This window comes from Molossus molossus, unplaced genomic scaffold, assembly GCF_014108415.1.
Source record: "Molossus molossus isolate mMolMol1 unplaced genomic scaffold, mMolMol1.p scaffold_m16_p_10, whole genome shotgun sequence".
In the NCBI taxonomy this organism is placed as follows: Eukaryota; Metazoa; Chordata; class Mammalia; order Chiroptera; family Molossidae; genus Molossus; species Molossus molossus.
In genome coordinates, this window is record NW_023425345.1 from 18,562,696 (window position 1) to 18,586,470 (window position 23,775).

Here is a 23,775-nt window from a genome sequence, read left to right on the forward strand (position 1 = left end):
TCTGCTTATAATCTTGGTTAAATCCTCATAAGACCACTGATAAATATTTACCATTTCTGAATGTCCAGAGTTGTGGGTACATTATATTCCTGGTAGTATAAAGCTAATTGATTTATATATGGTTCAAGTTATGGGTCTTAGCCTTAGCCAAATACTTTAGACAAGCATGAGTTGCTATTTAATAGCCTTTTTTTTTGGTTAGTGCAATTTAAACAGCAGCTTGTATAGTTCTACTTCTTATTTTTCAGAGATGATTTTTACTTTTTTATGTCTGTTTATTTTATTATAATACACTAGGTATAACATTTCAGATATTATATATAATATGTCAGGTAGTGGTGTGGGTTATTATACTTAGAACTAAGGGGGTTTTTCATATGGATATTTATTTTACTTTTCATTTTTATGAAGGACTGGATCAGACTGCCCATAATGACAAAGATGGCTTATTGTGTAGGAAGGGTGACATCTGTGTTCATGCAGTATATGAATATGGCCCATTTCTCTAATAGACTGTCTGATACTTGACAATACTATTCTCAAAAAGAGTTTATTAATAATTTCAAATAACTTTATTTAAAAACACACTGGCCAGTCCAGGAAGGCTGGATAGCAGTGGAAGGTTTGCTAGAGGTATTTTGTCCTTTCCTTTGTCTGAAATCTCTTCTCAGAAGTATTAAGATATACCAAGAGTATTAAAAGTATTATTATCATTATTATTATTTTTTATTTATTTTTTAATTCTCACCCGAGGATATTTTTCTATTTATCATCAGACAGAGTAGGAGGGAGGGACATAGAGAGAGAGAGAGAGAAACATCGATGTGAGAGAGACACATCGACTGGTTGCCTCCCGCACGACCCAACCAGGGCTGGGGATGAACTACAGCTGAAGTATGTGCCCTTGACTGGAATCAAACCTGAGGCTCATTGGTCCGCAGGCTGACACTCCAACCACTGAGCCAAACCGCACAGGGCTAATTGAAATTATTTTTAACCATTTGTGGAATTGAGTCTGGAATTTATTTTTATGATTCTTCTCAAGAAGGAATGTTTACAGGTCTCACAGAGGTATCTACTTTGTATAAGTATAGATTTAAAAATACATAAAATAAATATCAGGTAAGATGCCCTCATTGGGAAATACTTTGTTTTGCACATTTTGGTAGGATGGTAAGTGAAATTTGTTCACTTTCAGATAATTTGATATTGCTAAAATAGTTTATTAGGTGTGGTTTTTCTTTTGAAAAAGATTATTATGAATGCTTTGACTTATTTAACTCAAGAATATTACCTGATTTCACAAAAATTAAAAGGAAAGGCAGTTTGTGTTTCACTCATGTAAATTAATGGAAAGAGCACAATAGGGTTTGAATTTTACTTTATCAGGATTTACTTGGTAGCTTAATCACTTTTTGGTGAGTCACTTCAGTTTTGAGCTTTTGTTTTCTCATTTGCATAATAGAAATGGTAAATAATACCACTTTTTTTTACCTCACAGAATTGTTCTAAGAATCAAATTAGATAATGGGTTTAAAGACTGTTTGAAACTACATAGGTCTAGATACATAGTGGTGTTATTCATGTTATTTTAACAGTAAATTGGTAAGTGAATTATATACATTGTGGCTATTAATGCATACCTCATCTATGAGGAGAAAAGCAATTTTATTTTTATTTAACAATATATTTAAGAACAATTTTAAAGCTTTTTAATTTTTACAAGTAAATACATAAATATTAACACACTGTATAAACATTCAGAGCCTTATTAAATTGGCAAAACAGTCCGGCCGGTGTGGCTCAGTGATTGAGCATCAACCCATGCACCAAGAGGTCGCTAGTTTGATTCTTGGTCAGGGCACATGCCCAGGTTGTGGGCCCGATCCCCAGTATGGGGCATGAGAGAGGCAGCCTGTCAGTGTTCTCTCTCATCGATGTTTCTCTCTCTCTCTAAAATCAATAAAGAAAAAAATTTAAATTGGCAAAACATATTTATGATAAAGAGACAAAGGTTTGCTGCCTGAAAAAGATTTCATCGTAACCAAGTAATGCTTTTGCAAGTTTAGCACTTCCTTATATACCTTGTTCTTTTTTATTTTGTGATGATCTCATATGACCTTGAACATATTTAATAGCTTTTTCCTGAATGATACTGAAGGTAGGGCTGAATTTCCAGCCCGCTCACTAAAAGGGAGGAGTAATATACTAACCTGAAATTATTCATTCAAAGTAGTTTTTGAAGTGCATTTGTGAAACATACTGGAAAATATTTTTATCTTCCCATTTTAGGAGTAAAGTAAAAAACCAAGTATACTGGGGATTTCCTATAATCATGCTATTTTTCTTGATATAGTATCTACTAAGACGGTTGTTGTGAAGATATGAGAGAACACAAGATGGATGAAAACAAAACAGAACAGCATAAATAAGAAATAGAACAGCCCTGACTGGGTGGCTCAGTTGGTTGGAGCATCATTTCTTACACCAAAATGTCACAGGTTTGATTCCTGGTCAGAGTACATACCTAGGTTGTGGATTCTGTCCCCCATTTGAGGCATATTAGGGAGGCAACCAATTGATCTCTCTCTCTCTCCCTCTCCCTCTCCCTCTTCCTCCCTCCCTATGTCTGTCTCTCTCTCTGCCCCCCTCCACCCCTCCCTCATTTCTCTCTCTCGCTCTCTCTCTCTCTCGCTCTCTCTCTTCCTCTTTTCCTCTCTAACAGTAAAAAAAGAAACATAGCCTCAGATGAGGATTTTTTTAAAAGAAATAGAACACAGCCACATGATTTAACGTGTATAATTTGAGCCCTTCATTGCCATGGCCTGAATGTTTGTGTCCCCCCAAATTTTATATGTTGAAATCCTAATGCCTAATGTGGTGTTATGAGGAGCTGGGCCTTTGGAAAGTGCTTAGGTGAAGAAGATGGAGCACTCATCTTATAAAAGAGACAGCCAGAGAGCTCCCTAGTCCCTTCTACCATGTTAGGATATAACAAGTCTGCAACCTGAAGGGGACCCTCATGCTGACACCTTGATCTCAGACTTCCAGCCTACAGAACTATGAGAAATAAATTTCTGTTGTTTAAAAGCTGCTTAGCCTGTGGTATTTTGTTGTAGCAGCCTGAACAAATGAAGACATTGATGAAATAGAACAAAGGGGCAAACGCAATATTTAAAAAAATAATGGCTACTTTAAAAAACTGTTAAGACATTGATTCCTGAATCAGGCAGCTCAGTGAACTCCAAACAGTATATATAACAAAGAAGACTACACTTAGCCTTAGTGTCTCAGAAACTTTTTTACAGCACCACTAAGTCAAAAGACATAACGAATAATTCTATGTATTCATTAATTAGGTTCAAATAGCTTAATAGTAGTAGTTAGTACAATATCTGTTAGATGTTGCTGCCTCTTCTCTTGGGAACACGATAGAAATTCCTACCCTTTAAAATTAGGCCATGGGCACGTGACTTGATTTAGCCAATGAAGTGTGAGTAAAAGTAACATGTAATACTCCTAGATGGAAGCTTTAGGGTTAATATATGCTTTGCCAATATCTTTAATCCCCTTAGAAGCCTAATGTGGCTTCTACTTAGGCTTAGATTGTTGAAGACTTAAAGCAGAAGCCCAGTCAATTCTCAATGGATATATTGCATGGAAGAATAAAATCTTAGTTATTTTAAGTCACCAAGATTTGTTGGTGTTTATCACTGTAGCATAACCTAGTCAAACCTGACTTATACAATTAGTATTAATCAATATGACTGTTATGTAGAAACAACATTTATTGAACAAACACACGTCAGATACAAACAGTTGTTCTCCAACAAGGGTAGAGTTACCTTTTGAAGTTCAGCCTAAGTGGTTGTATTAATCAGTGTAAGTTATGAAGAGACTGTCTTTTGGAATGATTAGTTAGATGCCCTATTTGTGGGCAAAATAGTGTAGTGACAAGTAATAGATAATGTTGGTGGGCCAGAAAAGAAGGAAAGCGAAGAACGAAATGATATGTCACCCAAAAGAGACCAGAAGCTGTTTGTTTCAGAGAAAAAGAATTAAATCCATCTAACTATAGTCAGTTTTAGAAACTCATCTATTTAGTGACTAGTCTGAAATTACATAGCTGCTTAATGACAGGACTGGGAAAAATAAATCATCCCTTTTGACTCTAGCAGTGTGTCCTTTTAATATTAAGAGGTTTCAGTTATTCTCTTAAGATTTTTAATTCACTCATAATCTTTAAGTCTCTCTTTTCAGTCCTGTTTCCCCCCCTAAACTTAACATTTTTCACAAATTTGCACAGAATTATGTTAATTATAATTCTTGGCTTATGACACATTATCCTCATTGATCTATGCATGATCTGCTTATCTAATGTGTATGTATTTATACGTCAATAAAATAATTAGTACCTGTGATCCAACTTCTCAAACATTGCTGGTAATTTACATCTTCCTATGTGTTCTCCTCGCCTCTCCCTGTGGTAGCTATCATCCTGAACTTTGTATTTCAGTCTTTTGCATTTTATAAATGCTTTATATGTTTACCTAAACAATATATTGTTTTATTGTTTTGTTATGAAAGAATATACTATATGTAATCTTATGGACTTGCTATTTTGGTTAATATCATGTTGTTAACATTCATTCTTGTTTCGTATAGTTGTAGCTCATTCACTTCTACCACTATCTAATATTTTATTCTGTATAATTTATTTATTTTCCTGTCTGGACATTTGAGTTGTTTCCAGTATTTGTGCTGTGATAGATATGTTACTGTGAGCATTTCTGTTCATATATCTGGAAAAACGTGTGTTAAAAGTTGCCCTTGAATATGTACCTAGAATAAGAATTTCAAGATCATGGAATATTCACTGTTTAACTCTGCAAGATAATACCTAATTAATTTCCACCATTGTTATAGTAATACTGTTCATTTATGTTACTTTTCTCTTAACCAAGATTACCTTTGAAAGAACCAGGCTTGTTAATTATGAGGCTTGTTGTAGTGATTTAGATAAATTATCGTAGTTTAAACTAAAGGCTTAACAGTAGAAATAGAAGAGGTTAGGATTTAAGAAGTGTGACAGATATGAAGGCACCATGATCTGACTTGATAATTCAATTGGATATGACGTTGAGAGAGTAGAAAGGGTATAGAACAATTTAAAAATGACTTCTGCGTTTTTGGCCTGTATATGAATCAAGGGTATAAATGTAGTTACTTTTTCTGAATTTGCAATTGAAAAGTGCCCAGGTTAGTTTTGTTTTTCTTTCATTAGTTTTTAATGCCATTATTTTCTAATTTTAAAAGTAAAGCATTATTGCCTCATGAAAGTTGGTGGAATACTGTTGGTTTTTTGTTTTTTGTTTTTGTATTAATGCTTGGGAAACATTTCATGTAAACTCCTACCACTTCCTTTATTGTTTAAAATACTACTTTTTAAGGGACTAAGTTAAGTAACTTTGAGCCAAGAATAATTAATAGTCTACTATAACCTTCCTGTCATTATAATTTGAGAAATACAGTACTTACATGCAAATGTATGATTAGGAGCTCTCATCACTTAACTGAGATACAGAATGATAATTTGGATTCTTTTTTACGTTTCAGTGGAGGAATTTAAATATCTTTTAGAGTAGTAATCTTTCATTAGCCATCAGAGATAATTCTCAAGTATCAGATCATCGGCAGAGTGTTTTAGAAAGTTTGTTGTATCTTTTGGTGAACTCCCTAGCTTTACAATTTAAAGCTTTTTTAAAAATCAGAGAACTTGGTAAAATTTTAGCTAGAGTGAATAATTAAGTTAAAAGAGACTTTGAGCCTGGCCAGTGTGGCTCAGTGGTTGAGCGTCGGCCCACGCACCAAGAGGTTGCCAGTTTGATTCCTGGTCAGGGCACATGCCCAGATTGTGGGCCAACTCCCCAGTGGGGGGCATGTAGGAGGCAGCCAATCTTCCCCCCCTCCTCTCTCTCTAAAATGAACAAAGAAAATAGTAAAAAAAGAGAGAGAGAGACTTTGATCCATTTACAAAGATAAAAATTAATGAAGGGTTACATTTTTCAGACAACAATTTCTTTCCAAATCTTTGCTGCTTTCTCAGTGGGCCTTTTCCTTTTTGTATATAACCATTTGTATATCAAGCTGAGGCATTACCTCAAGTGATTACAATTGCTCTCTTGGTTCTGCTCTGAGTAAGACTATTATCATCAAAAGCATCAGATGACATTTCTAATAGATGACTTTTTGAATTCACTGAAACTGAACAGCTGTTTCTAACAAATGCCCTTTGTGTGGGGATTTATCATCTGCAAATCAATTGATGATCATTCATGATGAAAAGACCTACATTTTGAGTGATTTTTAAACCAGATTTTAATTATATTTTTAATTTTAACTTATAGCCCAACAGGCAATATGCAGAAATAACGTGTTTAAAGAAAATAATTAAAATAACTTCTAGTGGAAAAATTCTATCTTCTAACAGCCAGAAGGATTTGGGGGATTATTTATGCCAATGACTGTATTGAGATACATTAACAAGCCTGTTAGAGGCTCCTTGGCTACTGGTTTAAGTTTTGTCTAAACTGTTATGTGTAGGCTTGTCATTTCATGTACCTATAAGGGTTACAAACTTAATAAAATCAGCCAATCAAATTAAATTGTATATAAGTTGTCAGATCGGTGAAACAATTTTCAAGAAAAGTGAAATTTGAGTATTCTCTTTGTTGAATAAATTGTTTGGCTTTGTAACTATTATAAAAAACATTTATGTATTAACCTGGAGTTATACTCAACTTGCAATACTACAACTTTATCCTTCTGGAAAATATATAGCACCTCCCCCATATTTCTTGTGGGCAGAGTTCATATTTCACTCATCTTTCTGCCTTCAGTGCCTCCCATATTGCCTGGGACATGTTAGGACCTCTATGTGAATGTTTGTTAAATGAATAAATACAAAACATAAAGGGGGAAACGTAAGCAGAGCTATCAGAATGAGACAGTGATCTAAAACTTTGCCAGTTAATAGATTAAATGGGGAGAAAGATCTAACATTATTAATGGTGACTAAACTCTCTAACTTCCTTCTGTCCTTCTCTCTCTTCATTCATTCATTCATTCATTCATTCATTCATTCATTCATTCATTCAACAGGTACTTGTGAGTGCCTAATGAGTGCCAGGTTTTGTACTAAATGCTGGATTGTACTAAATACAACAATGAACGAAACATTAAATCCTTGCTCTCAAGGAGATTAAATTCTAGTGGAGGGAATCAGCAATAAACAAACCAATTTTTAGAATGTCAAGCAATAAGGATATGGAGGAAATTCAAACAGGTAAGGGGAATAGAGTGTAACCTGGTTTGTAGAGCTGTCACTGTTTCATACAGGATGACCAGGGAAGTAATGTTTGAGTAGAACCCAGAAAGAAGACCAGTTAGGATGCTCTAAATATTATAGTCTAGGCAAAGAGATAATGTGGCTTGGATCAGGATTTTAGCAGTTCACATGGTAAGAAGTGGTCGGACTCTGGATATAATTTAAAGGAGGAGCCTATAGGATTTGGTGACGCATTGATTGTAGAGTGTGAATAAAGGGAAGACAACCTGAGTGGGTGATATGCTAAGTTACCTTTTACAGAAGGAGCAGGGTTTGGAGGGGTGTAGGTAGGTACGTGTGTTATTTTTTCCGCTTGATATCTGTCCCTGATGCTAGACTTTAATTCTTCTGTAGTTAGAAGAGGGAAGAGTTGCTTCCTGTCTGGAAATTGGTACTATGGAAAGAAAACTGAATTAGGATCCCTAGGATAGAATTTTAAGACCTGACTCTCACTTTCAGAAGCTCAGTCAAATCACTTCATTTTTTGAGTCTCTTCAAACTGTTTCCTTAACCATAAAATGAATTGATTGGCCTAGATGGTCTCTAACATCCTTTCATTTGTCCCAATTTGTTTCTCTATCCATTTTTTTTGGAACTGCTTCGATGATTTCTTCTTTATCCACTTATTTATTGTAGACATTTCTTATGTTTCTGATCTCCCTCTTATTACACATACTTTTCCTAGCTTCAATCAGTTTTGTAAATGTAATTCTCAAATCCACACTTTAAACTTGTTTTTCTGAGTTCCAGATTCATTTAATTTTGTTCCAGTAGTTTCAATCCTGAATTCATTTTTTCTTTTTACCTAAACTTGCTCCTCTTCGTGTGCTAAGCAATTGATAATTTTGAGTATATTATTATACTCCTATTATTAATAGCTAACCATTAACTTTACTGAATTTTTAATGTTCAGGTTGCTAAATAGGTTAATTAGAATTAAGTTTGGGAAGCTAACCTACCTGTCAGATCTTAGTGTGATTGCCATCCTAAAACCCTTTCATGGAACCTGCAAGGTCAAAACTGAATTTTCATAATACTAAAACATTACCCCCCCCCCTTTTTTTTACTGTCTTGACATTTGCATATGCATATGCGTTGGTGTGTAAAACTACTGGCTCCTTATTTCAAATCATAGCAGTGACATTCTTTGTTTTCATGCATTTACGGGGAAAGAAACAGTTTCACTTAAGGTTTTTGATGAAGCAGTGAAAGATTAATTTGCTTGAATCTCACCCTTGAATAAATGTCTTTCTTAATATTCTGTGTGATAAAACAAATAGCATAAAACATTTCTGCTGCATGGTACAGCCATACAATGGAATAGCAAACATCTATTTAAAAGGATAGCTACATTCATCCCCATGACATAGTTGAGGGTGAAAAGCTGAAATATAATACTTGATAGGAAAACAGCCTGATTTGGGCCAGGACTCTGTTATAACTTTAGTTATATTTATTTCACTAGTGGTATCAAATGTTTTGAGTGCAGAATCAGGACTTTACCTTCTTTAGGGCTTGGGATCTGAGCACCTGTGAGACTAACGCTATCTCTTCATGCCTTACAGATCAGCCAACAGTTAGTAAAACTGTAAGAAATCTATCTTTGTTTTTCAGCCAAGCTGCTGGGATTTTGAGCAGCTGGGATATTTTTTTTTTTTTTTTTCTTCCCTTTAGTCCACCCCTGGCTTTTCTCACCCCTGGAGAAAGCATTCAACTAATACCCTAACTCTTTCCTTTGGGCATGACCTTGCATTTGGTGAAGGCTCTGTGCCCCTTGGGGACAGTTTTCTCTTAGATCTGCTATCCTTGTCCCTGCATTTTGCAGCCCTAACTCCTTAACATCCCCCACCCCCTGCCTCCACTCCAGTACTTGGAAAGTATTGAGAAAGTACAGATTTGCCTTGTAACGGAGGCTGCTCTAGATTTTAATTCTTGCCAAAAGTAAATTGGGCTAGTTTTTTCCCCTTCTATAGCAGGTTCACTCCTTTCACCATGACCCCAGCCATGTCTTCATTCCTAGAAAGGGCTTATTTCCTCTAGAGTTTAGTTTATGTATGTTTCTTTGCATCCCTGCTGACTTAAAAAAAAAAAAAAAACTATGATTTTATAGTCTGTCTGGTTGTCCTTATTGTTTTATTTAAAAAAAAATTTTTTTCATTATTGATTTTAGAGAAGGAGAGGGAGATAGAAACATCGATGAGAGAGAACATCGATTGGCCGCCTCCTGCATGCCCCCCCCCCACTGGGGATCGAACCCACAACCTGGGCATGTGTCCTGACTGGGAATCAAACCAGCGACCTCTTAGTGCATGGGTCGACGCTCAGCCACTGAGCCACACCGGACTGGCTTGTTCTTATTGTTAAGATGAGGGAAACAATCTTTTGGGAGTTTCTACATCCTAATCATAAGCATCAGCCCTAATATTTTACTCTACTGTGTTTAAAGTCATTGGTATAGGATGACTGCTCACATTGTTTTCAAAATAAAATTCTTTTAAAATAAAATAGCTGTTTTTAAAATAAAATTCTGGTGAAATGAGGTATTTGGCTGTATTTAGGCTTGGTGAAAAACTGATATAAATGCCTGCTGACAGAATAGTTCAATTTTTTTTATTGTGGTAAATATACATTACAAAAACTTACAATTTTAAACACTTTTAAGTGTACAATCAAGGGACATCAAATACATTCAAAATGTTATGTATCCCTGGCCAGTTTGGCTCAACAGTTGGAGCATCAGCCCATGGACCAGAGTCACGAGTTCGATTTCGGCCAAGGGCATATACATCGGTTGTGGTTTGTCGCCATCACCATTGTTTGTTTCCAGAATGAGACAACTCCTCATTGCCTCCTTCCTCCTATCCTTGGTAACAGCTGTTATTCTTCCTGTCTCTATCCATTTGCCTGTTCTAGATATTTCATATAAGTAGAATCATACAATATTTTCCCTTTTGTGTCTGACATATTTCACTTAGCATAATCTTATCAAGGTTCATTCATTTTGTGACGTGTCAACTTCATTCCTTTTTGTGGCAGAGTAGTATCCCATTGTGAGATAGATAGATAGATGGATAATAGATATCACATTTTGTTTATCCTTTCATCTATTGATAGACACTTAATGTTGTTTTACCTTTTATCTATTATTATGATTAATGCTGCTATTAACATTGGTGTACAAGTTATATGTTTGAGTCTCTGTTTTCTTTTGGGGGGCATATATACCTAGGGGTGAAATTGAAATTGCTGGGTCATATGATTATTTTATGATTAACTTTTTGGGGAACAGTTTTTCACAGTGGCTGCATATTTTAAATTCCCACCAGCAATGCACCAGTATTCAGTTTATTCACATCCTCACCAACACTTCTTGACTTTTGTTTTTATTTTTTTTAATATGTTTTTATTGATTTTATTTTAGAGAGAGAGGAAGGGAGAGAGAGATAGAAACATGGATGTGAGAGAGAACCATCGATTGGCAACTTCCTGCAAACCCTTTACTGGGGATCGAGCCCAAAACCCAGGCATGTGCCCTGTTTGAGAGTCAAACTGGGACCTCTCAGTCCATGGGATGACGTTCAGTCCTCTGAGCCACAATGACTGGGATGTTTTTATTTATTTTTTATTTATTTTTTAATCCTCACCCGAGGATATTTTTCTGTTTATCTTCAGATAGAGTGGGAAGGAGGGAGAGAGAGGAACACCAGTGTGAGAGGGACACATTGACTGGTTGCCTCCTGTACGACCCTGACCAGAGTCGGGGTTGAACTGCAACCGAGGTACATGCACTTGACTGGAATCAAACCCGCAACTCGTTGGTCCATAGCCCAACATTTTAACCACTGAGCCAAACTGGCCAGGGGTGTTTTTATTTTTTATGATAGCCATCCTAGTAGGTGTGGAGTGGTATCTCATTGTGGTTTTGATTTGCATTTCTCTAATGAGTAATTATGTTAAGCATCTTTTCATGCACTTAATGGCCATTTGTGTAAGTTCTTTGGTGCTGTGTTTATTCAAGTTAATTACCCATTTTTTGTTGTTGTTGAGTTCTTTAAATATTGTTGTTATCAGTACATGCTTTGTAAATATTTTCTCTCATTCTGTGAATTGTCTTTTGACTCTTGGTACAGTCCCTAGATGTACAAAAGTTTTTTATTTTAATGAAGTCTTAATTTGTCTTTTTTTTGTTCCCTATGCTTCCAGTGCCATATTTAAAAAATCATTGTCAAATTCAACACCATGAGTATTCCTCCATCTTCTCTTCTAGCAGTTGTATAGTTTTAACTCTTAAATTTAGGACTTTGATTCATTTTGAGTTAATTCTTAATATATGGCACAGGTAAGAGTTCACCTTCATTCTTTTCCATGTAACTATATGCAGTTTTCACAGCATGATTTGTTCAAGACTCTTTTCCCTTTGAATGGTCTTGACACCCTTGTCAGAAATCAATTGACCATAGATGGGAAGATTTGTTTTGCAGCTCTTAGTTCTGTTCTATTGGTCTATATGTCTGTCCTTTAGCCAGTAACATAATGTTTTGATTACTGAGCTTTGTAGTAAGTTTTGAAATCAAGAAGTGTTAGCCCTTCAACTTTTTGTTATTCTATTTCAAGATCATTTTGGCTATTTAAGGTCCCTTGGAATTCCATACAAATTTTAGGATTCATATGTTTGTGTCTGCAGAAAACACCCTTGGGGCTTTGATAGGAATTGTATTGGATCTGTAGATAACGTTGGGTAATATTGTCATCTTTATAATAAATCTTCCAATACCTGAATACCGGGTGTCTTTGCATTTATTTGGGTCTTTAAATTCTTTCAGCAACATTTTGTAGTTTTCAGCAGACAAGTCTTGTGCTTCCTTGATTAAAGTTTTTCCTAAGTATTTTGTTTTTGATGGTATTTAAATTTCCTTTTAGTGTGTTCATTACAAGTGTATAGAAATACAACTGTTGTGTGTTGACTTTGTGTCCTGCAGCTTTGCTGAATTCATTTAGTAGCTCAAACAGGTTTTTATTTGTGAATTTTTAAGGATTTTCTATATAAGATTGTCATCTTTGAATAGAGATAGTTTTATTTCTTTCTTTTCAATTATGATGCCTTTTATTTCTTTTTCTTGCCTATTTGCTCTGGCTAGAAGTTCCCAGAAGTGGTGAAAGCAGGCATTCTCGTCTTGTTCCTGTTCTTAGGGAGAAAGTTTTCAGTCTTTCACTACTGAATATGATGTTATTTGTGGGTGTTTTGTAGGTGACCTTAATCATGTTGAGGAAGTTGCCTTCTATTCCTGGTCTTTTGATTGTTTTTTGTTTTTTTTTTTTATCATGTAAGGGTATTGGGTTTTGTTTAATACCTTTTCTGGGTCAGTTGAGATGTTTGTGTGGTTTTTCTCCTGTGGTGTTATTGCATTAATTATTTTCTCAAGTTGAGCTCTCCTGCCTTTTGGGGATAAATCCCACCTAGTTATAAGTGTAATCCTTTTGGTATGCTACTGAATTCACTTTGTTAGTGTTTTGTTAAGGGTTTTTACATTTAAATTCACAAAGGATATTGGTCTATAGTTTTCTTGTAGTATTGTTGTCTGGCTTTGGTGTCAGGATAATACTAGCCTCATAGAATGAGTTAGGAAGTGATCCCTCATATTCAGTTTCTTTGGAATAGTTTGGTAAAGATTCTTATTCATTTTTAAATATTTGGTGGAATTCACCAGTGAAGCCATTTGTTCCTGGGATTTTCTTTGTTGAAGGTGTTTTCAAATGGTCTTTTTCTTCTTGAGTCTATTTTAGTAGTTGTGTACTTGTAGGAATTTGTCCATTTTGTTAGGTTATCCTGTTTGTTGGTGAACAGTTGCTCATAGTAATCTCTTAAATGACAGTGGTTCCTCCTTATCCACTAGGGATACATTCCAAGACACCCCCATGGATGCCTGAAACCATGGATAGTACCAAAAACTATTTTTACTGTTTTTTCCTATATGTACATACATACATATATTCCTTTGGTAAAGTTGAATTTATAAATCAGATACAGTAAGAGATTTAAAATATAGCCCTGACCGGTTTGGCTCAGCGGTTAGAGCATCAGCCTGTGGTCCAGAGAGACCCGGGTTCGGTTCCCGCTAAGGGCATGTATCTCAGTTGCAGTTTGTCCCCGGCCCTGTTTGGGTTGTGCGGGTGGCAGCCACTCGATGTGTCCCTTTCACGTCAATGTTTCTCTCTCTCTCTCTCTCTCTCCCTCCCACTCTATCTGAACAAAAAAAATGGGAAAATGCCCTCGGGTGAGGATTAAAAAAAATGCAATAGGATAATATACGGTAATGTGGTCAGTTTCAGGGGATCCCTTGCTGAAGTCTTCGTATAGGCTTCAATGCTTTCTGGTGCAACACATTGCTTTCAATTGGAACATGTTTTCTGTTCATATCTTCACCCACAAATTCAACGCCTTTTCCATTTTAATTAAGAGGTTATTACATACTGTGGTGGTAACTTTTGTCGTTTGACGTGCAACAGCAAAACTAGCAAAAATGTTCTTTTCCTTCACAATTTCACAATAGAAGATTCATTTTTAGTATAGATCTTAGCAACCCTAAAATACAGTTTTCCCCCCTTATTAAATTGAGAACTTTCACCTTTTTACTTAAAGGAAGCACTTCACATCTTCTCTTTGGCATATTTGAATTGCCAGCATCTCTAGTTTTGTGCATAGGACCATTATTAAGTCAAATAAAACTTACTTGAACATATGCACTGTGATACCACGACAGTCAATCTGAGAAGGCTACTAGGTGTCTAATGGACAGGCTTTTGTATATAGCATGAATACATGGATATGATGGGCAAAGAAATGACTCACATTTTGAGTGGGACAGAGCAGGATGGTGATAGATTTTATGATTCTACTCAGAATAGTGTGCAACTTAAATTGTTTATTTCTGAATTTTTATGTAATATTTTTGTACTGTGGGTTACGGAAACCGTGGATAAGGAGGAGACTACTGTAATCCTTTTTATTTCTATATAATTGTAGTAATGTCCTCACTTTCTTTCATTTATAATTTTAGTAATTTAAGTCCTCTCTTTTTTTCTTAGTCAATCTAACTTAAGGTTTGTTGACTTTGTTGATCTTTTCAAAGAACCAACTTTTGGTTTTGTTTATTTTATTTTTTTTCTAATCTCTATTTTGTTTATATTCTAATCTTAATATTTCTTTTCTGCTAGCTTTGGGTTTAATTTTCTCTTCTAGTTTCATAAAGCATACAGTAGGTTATTGATTTGAGATCTTTTATTGTAGATATTTACAGCTGTAAATTTCTTAGCACTGCTATTGCTGTATCCCATACGTTTTGATGTATTGTGGGTTTTTTGTGTTTTTTTTTTGCTTTTATATGCCTCAAGGTATTTTTTAATATGTCTTGTGATTTCTTCTTTTCACCCATTGGTTGTTTAAGAGTATGCTGTTTAGCCCTGCTCGGTTTGGCTCAGCGGTTAGAGAGTCGGCTCATGAACCAGAGAGTCCCAGGTTCAGTTCCCGCTAAGGACACATACCTTGGTTGCAGTTTGGCCCTGGCCCCAGTTGGGGTCATGTGAGTGGCAGCCGGTCAATGTGTTTCTCTCACGTCGATGTTTCTCTCTCTCTCTCTCTCTCTCCCCTACTCTATCTACCAAAAAAAAAAGTATATAAAAAAAAAGTGTGCTGTTCAAATTTCCACATATTTGTGAATTTCCCATTTTTTTTGTGGTCTAATACCTATCATGGAGAATGTTTCATTTGCAAAGAATTTGAATTCTGTTGTTAGGTGGAACACACACACACATACATACATACATACATATACACGTATATATATTTGATAGGTCTAATATACTAAGTATATAGTGTTGTTCAAGTCTTCTATTTTTTTATTGATCTTCAGTCTGGTTCTTCTCTCCAGTGTTTAAAATGGGGCATTAAAATCTCCAGTTATTATTGTAGAACCCTATTTCTCCTTTCAGTTCTGTTAGTTTTTACTTAATATATTTTCAGGCTGTTATTAGGTATGTATATGATTATAATGGTTATATCTTAATATTTTGTTAATATATAGTGTTCTTTGTCTCCTGTAACCTTTTCTGACTGTTCTGTTTTGTCTGACAAAAATATAGTAATTACAGTTTTCTTTTGGTTATTTGCATGGAAAATTTTTCTCTATCCTTTCATTTTCTATCTCTTTGTGTCTTTGTATCTGAAAAGCAGCATATAGATAGACCATATTTTAAAATTTTATTCTACCAAACTCTCTGCCTTTCAATTAAAGAGTTTAACCCACAAAATAATTACTGCTAAGGAAGGACTTGCTTTTTCTCCAATTAGCTGTTTTCTGCATATCTTATTTGTTTCTTCTGCAGTTCCTTCATTGGTGCCCTTTTTTTGAATTAACTTGATTTTTTTTGTAGTGTGCCATTTTGATTCCTTTTTTCCTTTTCTGTAATATTTGTTAATTTCTTAATAGTTACTTGAGAATTACAATTAATATCTTAAACTTATAGCAACCTCCTTTAAACAATACCAACTTAGTTTAGTAATATATAAACACTCTGATCCTTTATATCTTTATTCTTCACCCCTTGTATTGTTATTGTCACATTACCTCTTTATACATTGCCCATTAATACAGATTTATCATTGTGTGTGTGTGTGTGCATTTGCTCTTTAAATCCTGTAGAAAAGGAACAACAAGAAAGAAGTTACAAACCAAAAGTACAATAATACTCTGTCATAACTACATGTGTACTTATCTCTACTGGTGTTATTTCTTCTTATGGCTTTGAGTTACTGTCTTGTGTCCTTTCATTTTCAGCTTTAAGCTCTCCCTTTAGAATTTCTTGTTGGGCAGGTCTATGAGTAATCTCATCAGCTTTTTGGATATAGAATTCTTGGTTAACAGATTTTTTTTCTTTTCAGACTTTAAAGACACTATTCCCACTGCTACTTGATCTTCATAGTTTCTGATGACACATCAGCTGTTAATATTATTGAGGGTCCCTTGTATGTGTCAGGATGTTTGTCTCTTGCTGCTTTCAAGATTCCTTGGATGTTGTTGACACTTGAATATAGTGTCAAATATGGATCTCTTGAGTTTGTTCCTTTTTGGAGTTTGCTGAGATTCTTGGATGTTTATATTCATGTATTTAATCATATTTAGCTGTTTTTAGTCATTATTTCTTTAAAAACATTTTTACCCCCTTTTCTCTCTCTTCTCTTCTGAGACTTCAGTGATGCCTATTGTAGGTTCATTTGATTGTAGGCCCCTTAAGCTTTGTTCATTTTTGTTTGTTTCTTAGACTGGATAATTTTGACTTTCATGTCTTCAGGTTCACTGGTTTTGTTTCTTATTTTTGTTTTTGTTTTTGCCTATAAAAATCCCCTGTTGGACATCTCTAGTGAATTTTTTATTTAGTTAGTGTACTTCTTTAGCTCTGGAATTTCTGTTTGTTTGTTTTCTGTAATTTGTCTCTATTGATGTTTTCATTTTTTTAAATATGTTTTTCTGATTTCTTTTAGTTCTTTGTCCTTGGTTTCCTTTAGTCCTTTTAGCATATTTAGAACAGGTGATTTAACATCTTTGACTACTAGTTTCAAATTCTGGGCTTCTTCAGAAATGGTTTCTTTCATGCTTTTTTTCTTGTGAATGACCATGCCATTTGTTTGTGTGCTTTGTAAATTTTTTTGAGACCTGGACATTGTGTGCTAACTCTGGAAACCAGATTCTCCCACTACACTGATGTTTTGTGGCTGCTGTTCATTTGTGACTTTCCTAAACTATTTCTACAAATCTGTATTTCTGGTTGTGTGTGGTCACTGAAGTTTCTATTCAGTTATCTTTGTAGTCAATTAGTGACCTGACAAAAATGTTTAAAAATATCTGGCTCAAAGAACAACAAAAACCTGTTGCCCTCTCTATATCTTCCTATAGAAGCTGGTACAGGAATCCCTGCAGGCTGAAAGGGGCCTAAAGAAAGGCAAGTGTTTCCATTTGTGCCAGTCTCACAAGGGAGCTACCAGACTGACTAAAATGTACAACACCCACTCCCAATTTTTTTATGTCAAGGTTCCCTATTGTCTGCCCTGGCACCAAGAAGCTGCTCTAAGAATTGGGTTGCTATCCTATCCCCATTGTTGGGACAAGATTGAAAAATGGACAGTGTTAACTGGTTTACATATATGGTTTTCTTATCAAGATCAACAGTCTTTCCCCTTTAGGAAGCACTCTACTGGTTGTTATAAGTGTCCAGTCAGGTTGAAGAGTTCTGAGATAGTTGATTCTGATTGGTTTTTTCTAGTTTACTGGTTGTTTTGGGAATGGGACCACCCCAATAGCTTTCTCTTATAATGTTTTGCATCTCAGGTGTCACAGTAGTTTTATATTATCTTTCTAATGGATAGAGGAAAATCCTTAATGGGTTTATTTTTTTCTGATTTGTGTGTTTGACTATTCATACTATCAAAGGAAAAGAATCAGCCTCAGATTTCAACCAAAGAATTGAGATAACTTAAGTGTTTGGGGTGTGGGGTTGGGGGACCTATAATTATGATTGAAATTTTATTTCAGTATTCTGTCAGTGTTTTATACAATAACTTTGTATTTTGTGCAAATAAGTTTGTGTTTCTAGTGAAAAAACTTAATTTTTATTTATTTTATTTTTTTGTTAATCCTCACCCAAGGATATTTTTTTCCACTGATTTTGTTTGTTTGTTTGTTTGTTTGTTTGTTTGTTTAAGAGATAGAAGTTAGGTAGGGAAAGAGGGATGGAAAGAGAAACATGGATGTAAGATAGACACATTGACTGGGTTGCCTCCCAGACACATCCCAACTGGGGTGGGGATCGAACCTGAAACCCAGGTATGTGCCCTTGACCAGGAATTGAACCCATGACCTTCAGTGCACAGTCTGGAGCTCTAACCACTGACCAACACTGACCAGGGTGAAAAAAACTTAATTTTTAAATGTTAGTTATTTCTTATTAAGTATGGTTAGCTTAAGTGCCCTAGAGAGCATTAGATGTATCATGATTTAATTTTTGTGGGAAAAATAATAGAAAATTTGTTTACATGTCATTTAATGGGTTCACCTCATTTAGAACAGGTTTAGTTTAAAGCCATAGTCACTGCAGAAAATGTTAGAAAGAAATAACTAAAGCCATATTTTTGATGTCATATTACTGTACTTGGTATTTTTAAAAGATTGACAAAAATAGGGTTACGTGGAAAAGTACTAGTCTGCTACTTCAGCATTGGATTTTATTTTTAATTAATTTATTTAGTTTTGTTATAGGTGTTTCTCCTTTTCCCCCCACTGATTTCCCCCTCCCCGCCCTGTCCCCTGCTTTGTTGTCCATGTCCATTGTTCATGCATACATGCATATAAGTTCTGTGGTTTATCTCTCCCCCACCACCCTCTCTTCTGGGGATTGTCAGTCTGTACCCCACTTCCACGTCTCTGGGACTATCCCATTCCTCAGACTGTTATGTTCATTATATTCCACAAATAAGTGAGATTATACGATACTTGTCTTTCTCTGTTTGGCTTGTTTCACTTAGGATGATACTTTCCAGGTCCCTCCATGTAGTCTCAAAGGATAAGAAATCTTTCTTTCTTATAGCTACGTAGTACTCCATTGTGTATATGTACCACAGCTTTTTTATCCATTCGTCTACCGATGGACACTTGGGCTGTTTCCAGATCTTAGCTATTGTAAATAGTGCTGCTACAAACATGGGGGTACATATATTCTTTCTGATTGGTGTTTCAGGCTTCTTAGAGTATATTCCTAGAAGTGGGATCACTGGGCCAACACTGATACATCACCTAAGGCAACAGAAACAAAGGAGAAAATGAACACATGGGACTACATCAAACTCAAAAGCTTCTGCACAGCAAAAGATACAATCATCAAAATGGAAAGGCAACCCACTGTATGGGAGAGCATAATTTCCAATGATATATCAGATAAGGGGTTAATTTCCAATACATATAGAGTGCTCATACAACTCAATAAAAGGAAAACAACCCAATTAAAAAAGGGCAGAGGAACTAAATAGACACCTCTCTCCAAACAGGACATAAAGATAGCTAAGAGACATATGAAGAAATGTTCAACATCATTAATCATCAGAGAGATGCAAATTAAAACATCAATGAGGTATCACCTCACACCTGTCTGAATGGCCACCATCAACAAATCATCAAACAAGTGTTGGCGAGGGTGTGGAGAAAAGGGGACTCTAGCACACTGCTGGTGGGAATGCAGACTGGTGCAGCCAGTATGGAAAACAATATGGTGTTACCTCAAAAAATTTAAAATTGAAATGTCAGCATTGGATTTTAACCCAAACTATAAAATGCTCAATTTGTTGTGCATGTAAAATTGTTTCTTTGAAGAAAAGTAATTTAGGCATTTTTAAAACAGTCTTTGCTTTTCTTCAACTTCTTCATTCTTAATAAAAAATTGTTTTATTACTTTCAAAAACATAAGCTGAGAATTGCCACTCTAATAAGTCTTTTAATATTGGAATTATCATAATGTATTTTACTTAAACAAATTATGTCTAGAATTTTTATCATGTTACCTATATAGTAATTAATGAGTTGTTTTTACATTTTTTAAAAATACTAAGCCATGAAATCCAGTGTGTATTTTGCACGTATAGTACAAAGCAGTTTGGACTGACCACTTTTTAAGTGGTCAGAACAGGGTGTTACTTTGTTATATGAATTAATTCTCTTCTTGAAGGAGAGTGTGTTGGGGTTTTCTAAGACCACCCCCATGCTCGATGATTTGCTAGAAGGACACAGAAATCGGAGAAAAGCTGTTAAACTCATGATAATGGTGTACTATAGCAAAAAGATACAGATTAAAAGCAGCAAAGGGATAGGGTGTGCAGGGTGGAGTCTAAGAAAAACCATGTGTGAGTTTTCAGTTATCCTCACTTAGTGGAGTTAGTTGCATGGACAGTGCTTCATTCTTCCAGCCACCTTGTATAATAACCTTGTATATACAAAGTGTTGTTAACCAGGGAAGCTTACCCAAGTCTTGGTGTTCAGGAGTTTTGGGGGGGATTAGTTAACATAGGCATGGAAGTACCCAGATGATTGTCTTTAGCTATTCATTTTCAGATTTTCTTTTCCCTCTTCTACCCAAAGGTCAGACTGATATAGTGTGGCCCAAACCCCACATATATAAAAACAGGTATTTACCATAATTTACATTGTTGATATAAATTATCTGGTGTGGCCCAAGATCGCAGGTATACAAAGAGATTTATCAGGCAGGATATTCCAAGGGCTCAGAGATTATCTTCCAGAAACCTGTCACAGTCTAGTCCTTTCTCTGGAATGTGCAGAGTTTGACCCCTAAATTTGAAGAGTTACCCCTTTCCTGCACGGAGTAATTTCGATGACTTCCAAAGGAAGGTGTCTCTAGTATAAATTCTTTTTTTTTATCCTCGCCCGAGGACATTTTTGCATTTATCTTCAGATAGAGTAGGAGGAAAAGAGAGAAAGAAACATTGACATGAGCCCTGGCCGGTTTGGTTCAGCGGTTAGAGCATCGGCTTGCGGTCCAGAGAGACCCTGTTCGGTTCCCGCTAAGGGCACATACCTTGGTTGCAGTTTGTCCCCGTCCGGCCCTGGTTGGTCGTGCGGGTGGCAGCCACTCAATGTGTCCCTTTCACATCGATGTTTCTCTCTCTCTCTCTCCCTCCCACTCTATCTGAACAAAAAATGGAAAAATGTCCTCAGGTGAGGATTAAAAAAAAAAAGAAACATCGACATGAAAGAGACACATCGACTGGTTGCCACCTACATGACCCCACTGGAGCCAGGGACAAACTGCAACCGAGGTACGTGCCCCTAGCAGGGGCCGAAACTGGGACTCTCTGGTTCAGAGGCCAACGTTCTAACTGCTGAGCCAAACCACCTAGTATAAATTCTTATAGAAACAAAAGGGTAGATGAAATTGGCAATAGCTCAATTCATCTTAAATATCTAGTGGCATGGGTTACTGACTGCCAAGGTAGAGCTATCTCAAGGCTAACTATGAGAAGTAAGGAATCTAGCTAGCATTTAGGACAGCCCTGCAGATTCAGGTTCCTTTGTTGAAAACTCTTACAATTTACTGACTGCCTCCTATAAATTCACCTTGCTCGGTGAAATACATATATTGTCTCTTCTAAACCCCCATTTCTGCCTGTGATGGAATAACTTGTATCAGACTGAGGCTTCTGCTCAGAACTAGATAAAAAGCTAGTGGGAAAAAATGAATTTGAAGGCATTATAGAGCTTCTGAGTCAATCAAGACTTGAGTCAAGATTCAGGAGAGAAGGGAGACAGACATACTCTGTGCTGGGTTCCCTCTTGTGACCTGAGAGGTGCAGACAAATTACTTGAGAGAAGTGGTCAATAAATTGATTCCAGATAGCATTGGAAAAGACATAGAAAAGGCTTACCAATCTGTTTATCTGCTCCATGATGTCTTTGTTAGAAAAGTCAAAATGCTAAAGAAGCCCCAGTTTCAATTAGGAGAACTCATGGAGCTTTATGGTGAAGGTAGCAGTTCTACAAAAGTTACTGGGGATGAGATAGGTGCTAAAGTTGGATGAGTTGATGGATATGAGCCCCTTGTCCAAGTATCTGTTTAAAATTCAGACATTTACTGGTGACAAATAAGAAATTCTATTTGTGGGGGGAGGGGGAAATGAAGAAGAAAATTATCAATTATATTTTATCCCATTAATTGTGAGATACGTCCTGATTTCAGAGATGTTAAAATGTGGCAGAAAAGGTAAATGGTAATCCTAGTTTTAAATCTCAGTTGTATCATTAGTTGTTTGTTTGACTTCATTTGAGGAACTTCTTTGAGCCTTTTTTCTTATTTGTGAAGATGGACTATGTAGTGTAGTTTAGTCTTTAGAGTTAGGAAGACTAAATGAATTAAGAAATATGAAAGTGTCTAGTATGGGATAGGCATTTGATACCAGTTAATTTGGCTTTCATTTTTTCTTTCTAAAGCTTGGCATTGTTATGATAATAGGAGGAGACTCCTGACAGCTGACCAAGGCAAAACAAACAAAAAAACAGATCCTCAATATATTGGTTAAATAAAAATTTACAAAAGAAAACTCCTGTTTCATAAAGTATCAAACATCAGTATTTTCTCCCCTGCCTCCTGCACCTCCTCCTATCTAAAGATATCATTGACTGGTTCTAATATGATGATTGGTATTTACAATGATAGAACCTACACATCAAAATAATGTTGATATTTTCACAATATTAGTTTTTAAAACACATTTTAGGAAAATTTTTTATTCTAAATATAATTGTGATGCTAAAATCTCAACCTTTAGTTTGTAGAATTCCTGCTCTTCTGATGATGCTACATAAATATAACTTTAGAGTGAGTGGATTTTTTTAAGGAAGTGGTTGGATTTTTTTGTTTGGTGGAAGTGGGAATTCATTATATTTCTATTTTGAAAATTCTTAGTAAACTCAAGTACATTTTTCTTGAGCTGTAAAGTATTCATGGCTTTTAATTTTGTGTTCATTCTGTTCTGTTCTTTCAGGATATTTCAAGTCACATTCAATCGATAGGATGAAAAAATTTAAGAGAAGGCTCTCTCTCACGCTTCGAGGAAGCCAGACTATTGATGAATCTTTGTCTGAATTGGCTGAACAAATGACCATTGAAGAAAATAGCAGCAAGGATAATGGTAAATTTGCGGGGGGAATGGAGGAGAAGAGGAAAGATGCCTCACACTTTTGATTACTTTATAAATAGAAAGCACATTTACTTTCCTGATTAGTTCCTAATAGCTTCCTTTTGTTTATTTTTCCCTCTGGGTCCCTAGTTCTTAGGAAACAAGACTCCACACCTTTGCTCGTTTGCTTAATGGAATGTCCCACTCTTACTCCAAATGTTACTGTACCTGGTCTCTAACTCTGATGCATTCTCCTGTCCCATTTATCTTTCCATTTTTATTGGTTCTTAAATAAAAACACCTTGAATGATACTATCCTAGTTGTTAAATAACTATTTTTAAATTAACATTTAAATATTTTTGTTGTTCTTATAAGCAATTAATACAACTTAAAAGTGCATAGTAAGTATGTGAAATTTCTGTTTGAGGCTTCATCATAGTTTAAAACATTATATATGTATGTTGACTATTACATGAGTGAATCTTACTGTTTTCTTATTTTATATTTACCACAGACTCTACCCTAGTATTGAGGACACTTGTAGTAGTTAGGCACATAATGTTTTACACATTTGACGATTCTTTACAGATGTTGTAAAGTAGTACACAGATGTTGATATAAAATAAAAAGAGGTTATTAAATTGAATGGATTAA

At 35.5% G+C, this 23,775-nt stretch overlaps 1 protein-coding gene across 2 annotated transcripts in view; it reads left to right on the forward strand.

The window, feature by feature from the left end:
• The window catches only part of CDK17 (cyclin dependent kinase 17), a 105,473-nt gene that overhangs the window by 37,057 nt on the left and 44,641 nt on the right, over positions 1-23,775 (forward strand). The window contains exons 1-2 of one of the 2 annotated variants that reach the window (XM_036251153.1): positions 20,588-20,611; positions 22,986-23,132. In XM_036251153.1, the coding sequence (XP_036107046.1) occupies positions 23,015-23,132 (118 nt within the window). In that variant the 5' untranslated portion in view covers positions 20,588-20,611; positions 22,986-23,014. Of the gene's footprint in view, positions 1-20,587; positions 20,612-22,985; positions 23,133-23,775 lie in introns of those variants that run through there. The other variant, XM_036251154.1, reaches the window with a different exon arrangement.